Source organism: Stigmatopora argus, chromosome 7, assembly GCF_051989625.1.
Source record: "Stigmatopora argus isolate UIUO_Sarg chromosome 7, RoL_Sarg_1.0, whole genome shotgun sequence".
NCBI lineage: Eukaryota > Metazoa > Chordata > Actinopteri > Syngnathiformes > Syngnathidae > Stigmatopora > Stigmatopora argus.
Window position 1 is genome coordinate 13,872,316 of NC_135393.1, and position 17,361 is coordinate 13,889,676.

General features: G+C 38.8%; 3 protein-coding genes across 4 annotated transcripts; 1 reads left to right on the forward strand and 2 right to left on the reverse strand.

The window, feature by feature from the left end:
* Positions 1-3,239: 3,239 nt before the first annotated feature.
* LOC144077010 (uncharacterized) lies at positions 3,240-5,418 on the reverse strand. Its single transcript, XM_077604437.1, has 5 exons — positions 5,218-5,418; positions 4,377-4,526; positions 3,561-3,656; positions 3,442-3,473; positions 3,240-3,363 (listed from the first exon to the last, which is right to left on the reverse strand). The coding sequence occupies exons 1-5, from the start codon at positions 5,255-5,257 to the stop codon at positions 3,250-3,252; spliced, it is 432 nt and encodes a 143-aa protein (XP_077460563.1). The 5' UTR covers positions 5,258-5,418; the 3' UTR covers positions 3,240-3,249.
* A 1,276-nt stretch (positions 5,419-6,694) lies between these two features.
* dnajb1b (DnaJ heat shock protein family (Hsp40) member B1b) lies at positions 6,695-9,999 on the reverse strand. Its single transcript, XM_077605996.1, has 3 exons — positions 9,562-9,999; positions 7,865-8,454; positions 6,695-7,237 (listed from the first exon to the last, which is right to left on the reverse strand). The coding sequence occupies exons 1-3, from the start codon at positions 9,770-9,772 to the stop codon at positions 7,004-7,006; spliced, it is 1,035 nt and encodes a 344-aa protein (XP_077462122.1). The 5' UTR covers positions 9,773-9,999; the 3' UTR covers positions 6,695-7,003.
* A 694-nt stretch (positions 10,000-10,693) lies between these two features.
* tecrb (trans-2,3-enoyl-CoA reductase b) lies at positions 10,694-17,339 on the forward strand. 2 transcript variants are annotated; one of them, XM_077605433.1, is made up of 12 exons: positions 10,694-10,801; positions 13,136-13,186; positions 14,574-14,625; positions 14,698-14,742; positions 15,026-15,129; positions 15,357-15,472; positions 15,780-15,885; positions 15,976-16,048; positions 16,141-16,184; positions 16,256-16,313; positions 16,591-16,679; positions 16,780-17,339. In XM_077605433.1, the coding sequence occupies exons 1-12, from the start codon at positions 10,787-10,789 to the stop codon at positions 16,951-16,953; spliced, it is 927 nt and encodes a 308-aa protein (XP_077461559.1). In that variant the 5' UTR covers positions 10,694-10,786; the 3' UTR covers positions 16,954-17,339. The 2 variants fall into 2 exon arrangements, with proteins under 2 accessions (XP_077461559.1, XP_077461558.1); XM_077605432.1 differs by lacking the exon at positions 10,694-10,801 and having other exon boundaries at positions 12,871-13,186.
* The last annotated feature ends 22 nt before the right edge of the window (positions 17,340-17,361 follow it).

A 17,361-nucleotide genomic window follows, 5' to 3' on the forward strand; every position in this document is an offset into this window, starting at 1 on the left:
TCTAAAGAAACAGAGACTGCTGTCTTCACACATATATTTGCTTCCATGCTTGTTCCTTGACTATATACAATGCCCGTGGCTCATTTTGGCTCGAATAACATGCATCTGGATGAAATAAACTGTCACTCGTCTTCTAGCAGACACTATCAACCTCATTACTATGACTTCTATACTTTCAGCATGAGGAAGAGTCGGCAGAGCGAATCAACTTTTTATCTTTAATCGAACAACCGACCGCCTCGACGGTCACTTTATAACTGAACTGTGTTCTTATGTGTGTTCCTGTGCATGCGTAGTCTAGCCTGTAGTGGAAACTGTCCTTTTGCTTCCTCACATAGAGTAACAGTATATTGAAATATTAGGTTACACTGGCCAAAGCTGTACAATGAATGAAAATAAAATAGACTTGGCTGTTCAGCTGGTCTGTCAGATGTTTTTCTTTTTAATAGATCTTTGTGAGTTTAACAATTTGGTGATTTATGGAAACTTCTACTGATGACTTTTATTACTCAGTCTTGTTGTTAAAAGGACTATGATCCGGGTGAGGTTAAATTACAGAGCCTGAGTTCCACTCAGCTCTGGAGCCCAGGCTGATCGTAGCAGAATATTGGATGCACAAAACCATGGGCTTTAAATACACAGACAGGGGTTGATGACAATTACAAACACCTGGGTCACACAAGGGAAGGAGAGCCAAAAGAGACACAGCAGGTGAAACTCTTACAATCAAGCGGACAGGACACATAAGGAAACAACCAAAACCCCAGCAAAACATGAGTCACATATTCTATGATTGCTTATAACAAGTTTTTAGACATTTTTTGATCTAACAGTGATGAAAGCCAGGGGTCCCTCAGTCACACAGAAGAGGGTAACAAGATGTCACATCTAAAACGGCACTAACTCTTCCTATCATTTTCTTTTAATTAAAAAAAAAAACATGTCCTTGCTATCTTTCATGAGGTTTTGATTTTGTTTACGTTTTTGCTATTTGGTGTTTTTGACAGCCACACCCATGTTTTAGTTTCTACAGGAAACCCAATGTAGAAAAACACAATGACTGAGATATAATTTTGTGTCGTAAAAGGTGCCTTTGCACAAATCTCTCCGCTGAGCTGAGTGTGAGGTAGCCATGGCAACAGGGACCAGTTACTGATGCCCCAAAAAATTAATCCCCCCTCCCCCCAAAAAAGAAAATGACGTTAATTGCCACTGTTAACTATTAAAGACAGCCCGTCACAACCAAGAAAACATTTCAAATGCAAAAATACATTTCCACTCACTTTCTGTGACTTTGCAGTGAAGAGTCACTCCACAGACTGGTAGTCTACACATGTTACTAAGTGGCTTTCTATAACTATTAACCTTTTTTAACCATCTTCCTTGATAAAATTATTACGACCAATAATTTAGAATTCTAACCTTCAGATTTTATGACTTATTTGGTTCATGGGGCAGAAAGATATAAATAATGCAGCAATAGAAGTTCTAACCCTGGAAGAGGACAGTGTGTGTGTCAGTGTGTGTAGGTATGCATGGGTGTGTGTGTGTGTGTGTGTGTGTGTGTGTGTGTGTGTGTGTGTGTGTGTGTGTGTGTGTGTGTGTGTGTGTGTGTGTGTGCGCTCTCGTATTTGTTCCTTATTAGGGCCCAGACGTGAGAAGCACACCAACAGAATGGGGCCCAATGTCATTGTGGGGCCCAGTGTGTGTCTGTGTGTGTTCGTGTGTGTGTGTGTGTGTGTGTGTGTGTGTGTGTGTGTGTGTGTGTGTGTGTGTGTGCACATGCTTGTAAGGAGTGTAAGAGCAGACGGAGCACAGGGGAGAAACCCAGCATGAATCAAAGCTGGGCTGTGAACGTTAGTGGCAGATGGAGAGGTGATGTTGACCATGATAGATTCATATATTGACCAGTTTCAGTTAGTCATCATTCTCTCCGTCACACAGTAGAAAACACCATTACTGGACTGTGTGATAAACTGTCCATTAGATGTACTGTACTTTAATTATTCTATAGACGAAGACTTTACAAAGGATTATTTACTTTTTAGTGTTTAAGAAACCCCTTCTGTGGTTAATCACATCACATGTACAGCTACAAGAAAGTAGACATTCAGATATATTGGGGTATCAGTATACAACATTATTTGGATAAAACAAAGAAAAAAGCATCCTGGTGCCAAAGCCACCAAAGCTTTGGGTTGTGTATTCTCTGCAGCTGCCCAGAACAACTGTTATGTTCCATTGGAGATTCACAAGTTGCTAGAGGTAAGAAAGAACACACAACTGTAAAAGCTACATCCCACCATCTGTCTCATCTGTCTGTATCCTCTCTGTGGAAACATTATGTTATTGCATTCTCAGAACACAAGTTGCAGTGTTGACTGAACTATATGTGAGTGCTTGTGGGTTTTGCCACGCAACAATAAGTCTAACACGAATGACTACCAACACTTTCGAGAATTGTCTGGCCATCTGTAGTTTTATGCTGTTGGACTGCAACAGAAAATGAAAACATGTAAAAATAGGGCCTTTGTCATTCAATGGCCAAAGCAATTACATGATACCTGGTTTTGAAATGTGAATATTTTTATTAAATGATCATTCTTTTTTTGTTTTTTGTTTTGTTTTCAAAGCCAGGATTGTTATAAAAAAAATGCTTGCAATATTGAGCCGTTGATTACCATCTGCCCTAAAAGCAGTGCACATGACACAAAAAAATATTTGGTAGGCCTGTTATGGCCCCTGAAGGTATAATATCAGACGGTCTAAATTCAGTCTGTAAATAATTCAACAAATGGAATCACCTCAATTATTAACATGCAATTTCAACTAAAATATTAGGAAAATTCAGCTAAATGCACAATCAACTGCATACAATTACTGAACTACAATAATGAACGAATGTTGTCACCTTGTGGCTACAATGGGAAACTGCAGAACGATTACATCACACTCCCCAATACATATACCATCTCCCCTATCTTGCAAGAATACTTTTCATGATTTAGCTTTTTCCAGATTGCACTCGAGCCAGTAAAAGTGACATTTCCAAGTAATAAATGTGTTTTTGTGTTATTTAAAACGAATGTATTTATATATATTTATTGCTCTAATCAGCATTACAACTCTGAAATTCCTTTGCACATTGATAGTACATGATTGCCCATCATTTCTATTGTGTGACTTTTTATACTATTTCATATTCATAATCACTTTCAGGAAAAAGCAAAACAACAAAAGGGCATTTTGTCAATATGTCGTGGCTCTGGCTAGCTGTCTGGAAGATGCAGAAAACAGCCCACTTGTTGATGGGATGCCACTTGACGGAACACGATGTAGCCCTATTGTTGAATTTCCTTCAACCTGTGGGTGAGAAAAGACATCTATCAACAATACTGTGCAAACATTGTCTACGCACTTATTGTGTGGGGTCACACTCACATCCCCTTTATTTGTGGTTATGTTCTGGGTATCTGCAAAAAAGGGTGGGGGAGTTTAATGCTGGGATGCTCTTGTTTGTGAGGTCTTGTATCAATCTTCTGTGTGTGTTTGTCTCTCACCTGCATTACTCTTCCAATTTCCATAGAATATTAGTGGTATCATCGCAAAAACCAGGAGAGCCAGGCTGACTGACACAATGATGACCACAGTGGTGTCTACAAAAATTAAAGGTGAGCAAAAATTCATTTGAACAACTCACATTAAAAACCTGGGTAGTTAGGTCCTACTGTATGCCTATATTATGCCACATACGTAGTACACAAATCAACACTTATGGTTAATCCCCTCCTGGATATGTATTTTTTTTCATTGCTGCTCTCCTAAAGTGTATGAATACAAAGGAGAAATTTACAATGTCATTTTTTTCCTACACGTTAGATGCCAATTCATATTTGTATTTTCTATTCTATTGCTTTTTAATACTACAAGAGTAGGACCGTGAACATAATGTATCACTACTAAGCTAAAATTAATTCTTAAATGGTGAACTCTTAAATGGCCACACCCGACTGTGTTTTTCTTCAGTTAAAAGTGCTATTTATTTTTGTAACCATTTAAAATTGTACATGTTTACCTAAAGCTTCTCAGGCAATTAATTATACATGCCGCTCAAGAATGGCTAGGTCTTTTTACAGTTTTGAAAAAAAAAGTATATTTGTTTTATACCTTTTGTCTAAATACCCAAACCATCTTTGTAAAACCTACAAGGTAGTAAAGCAAACATTTAGAGGCTTGTTGATACTAAATATACACCAGTTTAACCTATATTCAGTTATGTTTTCTTTATTATGATTATTATTAGTAGTAGTATTTGTCTCCCTGCATCCATGCATTAAAACATGAACGTTATTGTTAGTAGAACTTGTTAAATTAACCTGAGAGGTTAGTTGATGCTCTCTTGTGGGTCTTGTCTTCAGTGGTGGCCATTGTAGGTTCTGCAAGCAATGTCTCATTGCTGGGTGGAACATTTTCTGTATGTGTCTGCAGGGTTGCAGTGGGAGGAGATCCAGAAGGAAGTGCTGGCACTTGAGATTACATTTCATAACTTTTTTAGTTAACAATACAGTGATACCATTACTTAAAAATGGTTTTATTGGTCCATTACATTTAAAAATGTAAGAAGTTGCCTTTTCTTTTAATGTATGACAGAACAACAAATACACACTTTTGATATATCTTTTAAGTAAAGTAACATAATTTATTAATTGAATAACTCATATTTTGTTCGTTTTTTAGAGAGGTAACTATAACTCTTTACTTTACAAAAGTAACTTGAACACTGATTGCTATCAACGAAAACATGGCTCGGGAAACTTAATACTTTTTATACAGTGCTGCATATTACAAGACCAAAAATTCAAACAGATGTAAAGTTTTAAAACTGCCATTTTTTTCCTGCTCTCATTTATTCAAATTAAAACTATGTGACCATAAACGCTTTTACTTGACCAATATCCCCAAAAAATAAGAACGCTTAGTGATCACATTTTCTATTCTACCAAAAAAAACCCTAATTCTTCAAAGATGCCGTACATAAATAAATATAAATAAAATAAATATTAGCACCTTTGGACTTTGACTACATTACAGTGTATTATTCGAAGAACAATTGCTTTAAAAATGTCCATATCGCTTCACATTATATAAGTTTCACAAAATATTTTAAGCATTTAGTTTGTGATTTTAAAAAAAATCAACTTTATATGCAGAACTAACCTGATAAGAGGAAAACGAGTGCAACACAGATGAAGTCCATCCTTTTTCAAAAAGAATCGTAACAAAACAATGCAGTCCAAGAGCTCCAGTTGTTCAGATTTGTCACCTGATGACGCAGTACCGTATAACATGAAAGGCTGAATGATATACAGTAAAGATTTAAGTAGTTGTTTTGTTTAATTCTCAAGGGAGTTTAAGACAAAGCGTTAACAGTAGAAATAGTCCAATTGCCTCTCCTCCCACAATAATAGATTACTTGGCTCATGACTATTGCCTCAATATGAGTGTTTTGAGCATTCTTTTTTGCTAAAGGATGTGTGCCATGGTGCATCACCAGCACAAGTGGCTGCAAGGCTTTATACTGCTGTCTCCTGACTGTGTCACGAGAAGTTATTCTTGGAAAACTTTGTTACATGTTGAATCTTATTTTGGTCACTTTGAGATTTATTTCATAAACTCCACAAGCAAAACATGTTTTTAGTCAATTTCCTCACTGGCATAAGCTGCTCATTCAACATTGTTGGTTGATATCAAAACAATGTCGTATAGAAAACAATGAGTCAAGAACAGAATCTTGTGCCACAAAGATGTTAGTTAGTACTACTGAACTTGGTTATTCTAAGGATGAATATAAAATAGAGAAAACCTTTAGTTTTCTGTATCATGTTTACTGTTTGGCCCTAAAAAGTGTCATTGATATACGTTTAAAATTCTTAATGGTGCTAAGTTTAGGGACTGATTCTCATTTCATTTGAGACAGTTAAAAATAATAAATGCACAAAATGCCAGTGTATTGTGTTCGCCCGAAGAGAAAAATTATACAACTAGTTGGAGTAACACATTCCTTCAAAAGCTGATTTATATTACTATAATATTAAAGGACGGTACATATTTTCAATGAACATTTTTACTAATGTGAAAACATATGTTGGATTATCCCAATACTGATAAAAAGTTAATATGAACCTATCACAATGAACAAGGAACACATTTTGTGAATCAATAGTGTTGTTATTAAGTATAACAATAATGTTAGCCACCTGATGGTGGAGTGGTTCATTCGCCTGACTTTGGCACAGGAGAGTGTGGGATTGATTCCCACCTGGTGGCGGGGTGATTGTGGGTGCCAATCAATGGTTGTCTTTGTTTGTCTTGTTTTTGATTTGTTTTTATTGTCGTTTTGTTTGTTCTGCCTTGTGTCAGTCTTGAGGGGCTTTGTTTGGTCTTGCACCACTCTCGCGACACTTCGCCTTTCCTTTAAGTTAGCCTCGGGCGGTTTTAGATTTCTGTCACAAACCCTTTTTTTGTTAATGAATTCCTTTTGGTGATTGCATGATTTTAAGTTGAATAAATATGTTAACATGCTTCCTCAGTTTGAGTCATCTTCTTTGGGCGTCCAAATGTACTTGCATGCTCACATTTGACTCAAGGAAAGCATCATGCAACTCTCACCTAGTCAAAAACATCAACAAAACCATTTTAGACCATCAAATCCCATTTTTATTCCCATTCACGATGCCTTACAACAATTCTCTTTATACACAAACATACCTGCAAAATATAATCTTCATAAAACTTTCAACACCAAACAATATTGGCTATATTTACAATCTAGCCTGTAATATCTTACAGATTCCATTGTAGCAGTTACAATATGGGTGAGTGGGCATTAAATCCCATTTTTATGGTGACAACATTAAACAACATTGTCTCCCATTATAAACTAAAAGTACAATAAAATTGGCAGCTTAAAGGTGGTTCAGGGCTTAAGTCCATTCTGGCCCGTTTACGACCGAGGCAGAACCGAGGCAATGGTGTCCCGAGCGCTTTGACTGAGCCGTTCGGGGAATTTGACCTCATATTCCACGATCAAGTCGCCTCGGCGGTCAGGACGCTTGGGATAAGGCAGCCCCTCTCCGCTGATGCGCCTTTGCATCCCGGGCTGCACGACATCTGTTGTCGTCACAGTTACGACTCGGCCTTCAAGTGTAGGCGCATTGACTGTACTGCCACATAAGGCCTGACGACAGAAGAAACACGTGTTAGACAAATCAAGAATACACTTTTTTCATTGTAGATGCAAGATAAGCTGATAAACTCGCTTTGCAATTGCTTGTTCGTATTGCGCAATGTAAGATAAGCTGGCCAACTCGCTTTGCAATTGTTTGTTCGCATTGCGCCATGTAAGATAAGCTGGCCAACTTGCTTTACAATTGTTTGTTCGTATTGCCCAATGTAAGGTAAGCTGGCCAACTCGCTTTGCAATTGTTTGTTCACATTGCGCCATGTAAGATAAGCTGACCAACTCCTTTGCAATTGCTTGTCCGTATTGCGCCAGTTTGTGAGTTATAAAAATATCTTGTTTGCACAAACTTAGCCCTGCAAATGTCTAAACGTATCAGCCCAAAGTTTTGAGACTTTGCCCTGTTGTTCACATATACATTTTCGCACCGACTGTTCGTTCGGAGAGAGTTGCAAGGAACAGGCTGTGCGTCCACAACTGTTAGAGCTCTCTCCCCATTTCTGCAGTCTGGTAATAAACTTATTTCCTTCAAATTGGTTTCACTCTTTCTGTGCCTGCTCCTGAAGCTGTTTTACAGACCCAACAGTAGGATTGCAGTATAAACTCTGTGGAGATTCAACTTACATCTCGAAGGGAGATCTTGGCGGTGTAAACGATATCAGAGTTGTCACGCTTGAACACAGCATGCGGTTTGTCCTTTAACACGAACACCACATCAGCTGGAATGTTTGTCGGGGATTCGTCGCCCTCTTTGGGAAATGTGATTTTAGTGCCTTCTTTCCATCCCTTCTTGATCTGCACCTCTAGGATTTTTTCCTCTCTGCGGAGCGATCGCCCGTCGGGATTCAGCCTTTTGCGAGAAATCTTCATTTTCTTTGTGCAACCAGTCAGGACTTCTTCCAAGGTCACCCGAAGATCATGGATCACAGGAGGGTCTTGTTGTTTCTTCACAACGCTACCCTGACCACCAAAGCCTCCCATACCAGAGCTGAAGGAGCGAGGGAAGCCACCACCACCCATTCCAAAGCGGGCAAAAGCATCATCAGTGTCCATATCGTCATCCATGCCACCATTGCGGCCACCAAAGAATTGCTCAAAAGGATTTCGACCACCAAAGAACTCGGAGAAAATGACATGCGGGTCGCCTTGGAAGCTGTAGCTGAAGTTGCCAGGCCCTCCGCCGCCGCCACCGGTTGGTCCGCCTCCTTTTAGACCTGAATGAAATAAATAAATACAAAAAAAATGAATACAGAACCCTGTACTCCAAAAATGGGACAACTTAATTTTGGCTGTTTGAATGTCTTCAGACTTTGAAATCCACTTTAAAAGCCTACCAATGCCATTAGAAACAATCAGATTTTAGCAAAGCCTTCCTCTGATCTTAAATATGTCATTTTTAAGTGATAAAATGAGCAGTCATGTTTCATGGCTCGGCTGTTTCACTGCTTTGCCCATAGAGTTATTGTTGTACAGGTAAGGCTGGGTCAATGGTTCAGTGTCAATAAATCATTGCTTTGACAATGCAAGTAGGCCTCATATCTTTGGTTATCGTCAATATGATAAACTTTGTAACTGCCTTACATTCAATAGATGATAGTGTCTTTTTGGGTGAAAATAATTTATCGGTTTAAGCCTTTAAAACAACGCATCAAATCAATAATATTGCCAATGTATATTCAAATCAGGATTTTGCTGTGATTGAGACAGCCAAGAGTATAACGTTTAAAGGTCAGTAGCTTGACAGTTAGGTCATTTGGGATGAATGCTTCCTGGCATGAGCACATGGCAACAGTGAGCCATGCACCAAACCCTAATAGGAACAAATACAATAAATCATTCCTTAAAAAATAGGAGTAAATACAGTTATTGTTACGTAACTACCATTAAATTACCTTTTTTGCATGTGTTTAAGAGAAATAATGTGATGATTTACAATGAAGAAAACTAATAGCCATTCCATAGGAAACTTGCTCCACGTGATACCCGTTGCCATGGTAACATAACATGGCTTAGCGTATCTTCAATCATACCTAAATTTATAGGACTAAGACTATAATTGTTTTTTTAATTAACGTATATTTATCTCACAATTCAAGACTATGGCAAATTTACCTAAAACTTTAATAGCATGACACGAGTTGAATCCATAGATTTACATACTATGAGCTAAAAATAAATAAAAACGGAATTCCTGCCTAAAGGACATAGGCATTTATGTCCATGCCAGAAACAAGTTTGACAACCCAACCTGATCAGAGTGTGGCTGCCACCACATAAAATTCCAGAGTTTGAAATCCGACGCAAAGTTCAAATGATCTTACCTTCTTCTCCAAATCGGTCGTAAATATCTTTTTTCTTTGGGTCACTCAGGACATCATAAGCTTCGGCAATTTCCTTAAATTTATCCTCAGCTCCTGGTGACTTGTTCTTGTCCGGGTGGTAGCGTAGAGCTTGCTTACGATAAGCTTTCTTTATGTCGTCCTCAGAAGCATCTTTCTTAATTCCCAAAATGTCGTAGTAGTCTTTCCCCATCCTGTCGCACGACTGGCCGACAGTTTGATGCAAACTGTTGGAAAAGCCTCGAGTCGATCGTCGGTCGGTCGATCGGTTTGGTCAGCGGTCCCGTTTTAAGTATGCGACACGCCCGTTTACTGTCAATTTAAACCGTTCGGAAACTTCCAGAGATTTCCATAACAAGCCAGGACAATCTATCCTACACTGAAGCGAGTATGGCGACTGGTTTAAACCACGCCCCCTAATAAACGTCACTCAATGATGCCTTCATGTCCAGTCAGAAATATCCTGGTATACTGTATTGCGCAATGTACCCTGTTTAGTCTCTCCATAAAACAAACTATTTTTAAAGTATAGCCTATTCTTATTGCCCTGCCAACAGAGCATTAGGATTCGAATAAATTAAAATAAAACAAACTACGCAGCGCAAGACGAGTTGAACATTTGCTTTGGGCGCGGCCCAGATTTTTGCAAATTGGTGAGGAATGTCAAAAGTTGTTGCTCAAGTTATGAAACAAGAAAGCAGGATCATTTCCAACTAATTCTCAGTCTATTTCTCTGGAAGACGAACCTATATCAGACTAAAGTCCAACCCTACATGATCGCATCAAAAATCTTCAAGGGCAAAAGCTCGTATAAATGACATTCATATAAAAGACAAATAACGTCAAATCATATAACTATATAAGGATCATAAATCAGTATAAAAAATAAATTTAAAAATATCATCTGTCATATTTTGGTCAAATGCCAAATCATTGCCAAATTCTGCCACAAAGTGATTAAATAAATGTAAATAGAACAAGTGGCGTTTAAATTTGAAGCACACACCCACACAACAACCTCTCAATTAGCTAAACTCCCATTTGCTAGGAAGTATATGTGCTGTGTGCGTTATTACTACTAACGCTAACGCTAATTGGCTGATGGCCCAAGTTTAGCCCGCCTACTAAAACGCGCATTGCGCTCCTGGTTCTCTGATTGGAGGTTGCTCTGTCGATCATTTTGGATACCAAGGAAGAGACTGACAAGATGAAGCACTACGAGGTGAGTATATTGACAATGAAACACTTGACCGGCAACGGATCCTGCATAGTTTTTATCAGTTTAATTACTAACTTTTTGTGGGAACCTTCACAGCTAATATTATTATCATCTGTGATGACACGAGTTAGCAGAATTAGGGTACACGCCAATTTATACCGCCTGGCTTGAGTGACCGAGTCTTTGTGGATTAATGAAAGCAGGCATCAGTTTGCTTATTGTTGAATATAAACCTCCAACTAACAAATGAGTCGTAGTTTGAGGGTTATCATTTAGCTTTTTTTAATTTTGACTACACAATCAAATCACACAAATTCTGAAGACATGCATTATCATAGCACAGAAAGTGCTGCATGAGCGCCATCTCTGGCAGGAATGACTCATGGCATTCCTTATGTTATTACTCAATAATCCAGTTGATAAGACGATCCTGCATCAACTGCCCCTCTGGTTCATGTACAGAAGAGTCCTCTTGGAATTGAGAAGACCACGAACATAACACAAGCAAAACAATCAAAGTACAAAATTAGGTCAAGTAAAGTCTCTTAGAAATTGAGCCCAAAAGGAATGAACCACTTCCAGAGAAAGTGACCCACCCTGACAACAGGTGTGTGTCAACCTCAGGTGGGAATGTCACAACATTAAAAAGAATGACCTAAATACAGAACATTTAGTAAATTCAGTGAATAAAAAAAGTGTCATTTACAAATATCCATCAAAAAGATTGCACAGACCAGCATTTCCAGATAAAAATTGCTCTAGATTTTAGATGCATTTTTCAGTAGTCACTCCAGGATTCTTTTTTATTTAAAGTCTCACAAAAATATCCCTCATGTTGTAGATGCTCTATCATTCAAAAACTTCAATACCAAACTGAATAGAGACAAAAATTATGTGGTGCTTCACTTTTTTTTGCGCACTTAAAAAAATAATCTACATTCTTCCCTTCCCTGAGAGCAACAATTGAAACATTCACCATTATCTCAGATTGTAAATGTCATCAAGTCTATTTCAAACAATTGTATCATTCTTCATTATAGAAAAGAGTAGACTGCTAACTATTTGTATGGTGAATAATTTAACTTTTGTCAAGCCGTCTATTTAAAATACTTTTTTCACCTCAGTGTCAAGATCCTTTTTTTCACAGGTTTGTTTCCTACTAAAAACAATGTAAAATATTCACAACGTATTGCCTTAGAAAGAGGAAGAAAACATAAATTAAAAAAGGTTCCAAACAATATGTGGGGGCCCACTATATTGTAAAAACATAATCATAGTATAGTGATAGTAATAGTTTGATGGTTGACAGATTTATATCCAAAATTATAAATAACTGATCTGTTGGGAGTTCAAATTGTTTGTCTTTTAATGAGATATGGAAACTGTATTCACAACTGTTGATCATTAGAGTGTGAAGAGGCAAGGGTGGGGTCCACCAAGGGGAATGCCCTAACTTAACACTTGGCTAAGAAAATCTTTGGTATTATCACCCTTCTTGGGTGGCAGGAAAGGCCATCCCTCAGTGTGTGACTGAAAGAGGGTCCGAAGCCACCATTCAACCAACAGTCTCTTGAAGAAGTCAGGTGTTTTTAAGACAAATGGCAGTGCCAATCTAATGACATCATCACATTGACATGGTGGTTTGCTGGCAAGGGGGTTATGCAGAGTTAGCAGTAGATTTTATATTTAGCTGCAGGGAGAGGAAGATCTGCATTCAAACGGTGTTGGTTGTCATAGCACCTCGCTCCCTTCTGACCAGTTAGCCACAGGCTAGGCCGAGTAGTATTCGAGTATTTTGATGGAAGAGTTGGAAGTGCTGTTGAACAGCGTATAGTCCAATCAACTCCGTAATCAAGTTCCTCCTTGAGAACTTACCCACGACAAGATGTTTACACGTTCTGAATGCGCAACTATGCACGCCCATGTGTCCACTCTCCAGGGGTCGGCTGGTAGTTAAAATAAGCCGTTGGCCAGAAGTGAAGGAATGAGACCGGGGCAGCCAGCAAAGGGAGGGACTGGGTGGTAGGATGAGGTAGAGGAGGAAGGAGGGAGTGGCTTCCAAGGCACCGAGCATGGGGGAGACAGATTTATTTCCACAGCTGAGTGTAGTAATTCTGCTCTCAGGTTCAGAGTGGTCCTGGGCTTGGCACTTGGGCAGTGGGGTGGTCGTAATAAAGTGAGTCCAGAAGGTGGACCGTTGACATGGATGCCCTCGCACTTGAGGCCACCATTGGTAAAAATCCGGCTAATGGGGCAGCGGCTGCACCGCCACTGGCCCCGGCGCCGGTCAAACGCAAACCTGCTAAAAAAGCTAAAAAGGCTGTTGTTTTCTTTGAGGTGGAGATACTTGATGCCAAGACCAAGGACAAGCTCTGCTTCTTGGACAAGGTGAGCGACAACATCTCTGGCTATTTTCCTTCACACACTGCATGTATAATTGTTTGCATGGTCTGCGCTTGTAAATGCTTTTTTTACACAAATGGTGGTCCTCTGTGTTGTAAAAATATCCCACTATGTCAGTGAGTGTCAACCCTTTTCTAGAACACAGCGAACCTGCCCCACCGTCGTCAGGGAGTGTGCAACTGTAAACCCACACTTTCACATGTGACCCAACTCTGCCTGCTTGGAGTTCTGGCCACATGGTGATCATATCCGCAATGTTGAGAGATACAGAGGAGCCCCCCGGCGTAACCCAAATTTGGAGAGAGAATGTTTAATGTGGCCTGACTAGTGTAAACATGATCTGCTGATTAATATATTGCCTTTGGAAAGTGACAGCAGAATACTTCACACAGTGGGAATATACTTTTGATTGCTGTTGTGAAGTTAAAACTGAATAATTCATCAATTGGGAATTTGGACGTGATGGGTAGAACGTTAAAACCTTGGTTAAATAACAATAAAAACAGAGTACAGTGATTTGAAAATCAGATTCAACCTATATTTAATTCAAATCTACAAAGACAAGATAAATGTCTTAAATAGATGTTAAAACTGGTCAAAATAGTAGCAGTTTTTAGCCAATAATTATTCACCAATGGCTGCAACACGTTTTCAAAAGAGCATAGAGGTGTTGCAAAAAAAGACTGAGAACATTTAGGAATACTCCTCATCAATCACCTGTTTGGAACATCTTACAGGTGAATAAGCTAATTGGGTTTAGGTATAGAAGGAAGATTTCATGAACAAGTGCACGAGAAAATGGCCAAACAGTTTAAGGATCATGTTCCTAAATGCACAGTAGCAAAGAATTATGGGATTTTTTTTTCATGCATACATAAAAAAAGGTTTTGGGGAAATAATTGGCCAACATTGAATGTTTGTGATCACTGCATCAAAAACCGACGTCAATGGATATCACCATGTGAGCTCAGGAATACTTTAGAAAACAGATGTTAGTAAATATAGTTTGTTTCCAGATCCGGAATTGCAACTTAAAACTCTTCTATCTAGAACAAACCCATTTCATGAACTCCACCCAGAAACGCTGTTGGTCCTGATTTCATCATTGATGGACTGATGCAAAGTGAACAAGTGTTCTGTGTGTGTCTGACGAGTCCAAGTTGGCTGGCTGTATCAGCATGGCGGGATGCCGTTGTGTTTTGGCTGTGGTTAGAAAATCCTTGAAACCCGAATACCAGCTGTTGGATTGCTCACTTTCACGGGGTGTGTGTCGGTACAGCGAGAGCTAAATTTACCGCTAATCACCGTTGTGAATGGAAAACTGTGTTGTTGTATGCTTGTATCAATTCATTTGTCATGGTGTTATTTGTAGGTGGAACCAAATGCCACCATTGGGGAGATCAAGTCTATGTTCCACAAGAGCCGTGAGTGTTCTTGCTATTGTTTCATACATCCTCATTAAGAAAATACAAATATTCAGACTGTCTGTCTTTTAGATCCTCAGTGGTACCCAGCCAGACAGTCCATTCGGCTCGATGCGAGTAAGTCATTTGTGGTTTCTTTAAAATAATCCTATTATAAATGAAGTCTATTACTCAACTAGAGTGGGTGAGAATCCACAACATATACTTTAATTGTTTGTTTGGATTCTTTTTTTCCCAAATGCAATAAGAATTGGTTCCAATTATTTGTGGATTTACACTATTTTCGTTGGGGTCGATCCAAAGTATTAGATGTACTGTCCACTGTAGGACAAAATGTTTTTATTTTTTATTTTCAATGGCAAAGTTTACATTCTTAGCTAAGTAAATGTGTGTGTTTCAGAGGGGAAATCTCTAAAGGATGAAGATGTTCTGCAACAGCTTCCAGTGGGAACCACGGCAACCTTTTACTTCCGAGACCTGGGTGCTCAAATTAGCTGGGTCACGGTAAGTACGGATTTTGCCACACATGCAGAAATATACTATGGCAAAAGTTTCCTGAAATACAATAAACTTGAACAGCTCTGACTAGTTTCTATGTCAATTAATGTTCAATTGGTGTGGAGAGATGATATTGGAGTTTATGTTTTGCCTCTTCCAGGAGTTGGAGCAGAGTATATGCATTTTTAATTTGGGACTGTGTTCACTGTGATGTGTTTTCTTTTGACTTTTAGGTCTTTCTGACAGAGTACACCGGACCTCTTGTCATTTACCTGATGTTTTACTTCAGGGTCCCCTTCATCTACAATCCCAAATATGATTTTACCACCAGTAAACACTGGGTGGTACAGTAAGTATCGATGAAAAGATCTCTGAACTCATGAAATGCCAACCCATGTATACACATCATATTCACAGTGTTAGTTAGAAGAGAATTTATACTAAAAACATGTATGTTTATTCCAGTCTATAGCATCCAAAGAGTTCATTTCTCATTGTGATGCAATTAGCTAACGTGTTCCATTAGGTCTATAAATCAAACTTTTAGCCACCTGACATAATATGAATGCGAGGCATTATGTTGCCATGACAATAGCACCATGAGTCTACATCTGCTTTATAATAAGCAGCTAATCCTGAGCTTTTGCCTTTCCCAGTCTGGCCTGCATGTGCCACTCTTTCCACTACGTCAAAAGGCTGTTGGAGACACTGTTTGTCCATCGCTTCTCTCATGGAACCATGCCACTACGCAACATCTTTAAGGTAAGGCTGAGCACTCATCTTACCGTAAGTGCCGTAATTCTGTGGCGAGTCAATTTGAGGAACTTATTAACAATAACTACTTCATTTTAGAATTGTACATACTACTGGGGCTTTGCAGCATGGATGGCATATTACATCAATCATCCCTTATATACGCCGCCAAGTGAGTACGCATATATTGCTCATTCATACTGTCCATTATCTCCCGTGCATAAAAGTCTTGAAACGTCACTGCCCATGTTTTGTTTGATACAGTTTATGGAGAGCAACAGATCAGACTGGCCCTCATCGTATTCCTGGTAAGTGTCTTCCCACCCAATTTATGACATACAATCAACAGATTTCTGATTTGAGATGTTGTCTCCCTCAGTTCTGTCAAATCGGGAACTTTTCCATCCACATCGCACTGCGCAACCTTCGTCCGCCAGGTACACGCACTTCTTTTGCATAATTTCTGGATTTTGTGGATAACATTTCCCATCCAAATATAGCAATATTAGCTTTCCAAGATAATTCATATATCTATTATAAAAACAACTTTTTGGAGTTTAAAAACTGAAAAAAATCCTGTAAAATACTCAGTTTGGCAGTTGTGATAAAACAGGTGTTATCATAAAATTGCTGGATAATAAATATTTTTAGAGGTAACTGACTGTAGGAACATATTTAAAACATCCTTTTTTATGTGACTACCTTTTTATCCAGGCTCCAAGACAAGGAAAATACCTTACCCAACAAAGAATCCCTTTACCTGGGTCTTCCTGCTGGTCTCCTGTCCAAACTACACTTATGAGGTTGTGTGTTTTTTTTCTTTCCTTCCTAAAATGCTAAATGTGACATAACTAGTCAAATGTCAGCAAGACAGATATTTTCATGTTCCTTCTCTTGTTGCAGCTGGGCTCTTGGCTAGGCTTCACACTGATGACTCAGTGTCTGCCTGTGGCCTTCTTCACCTTGGTGGGTTTCATTCAGATGACTGTTTGGGCCAAGGGAAAACATCGCAGCTACCTAAAGGAATTTCGTGATTATCCTCCCCTCCGATCTCCCATTCTGCCCTTCGTCCTGTAGACGACCACCTCCAACCAAATCCGCTTCAATGGATCGTTGCAACCTTCCTCTCTCTATCCAAAACTAAAGAACATCAACTCACTTTGTTTTACATTTTAATTGTACACTGGAACTACACTGATGACAAAAATGCTTAACCCGAATGACCATAAGTGGTGTGAATGCTATGTGAAATGCTTTAACACATCACTGTTATCTTTCATGTGCAAACATGACAAAAGCCAACAACATTTACCTGGTCAGTTGAAAGATTTGCATCTTAAGAGATGTTCTGACTTCTATATGGGTCTGATATATGTGTTGATGTTAAGAAATGTATAAATTGTTGTTCACATCTGTTCATCTGAATAAGTAATTTATTAATAAAAACTTGGGGTTGAAAGAAATGGGTTACATTTACTCTTATTG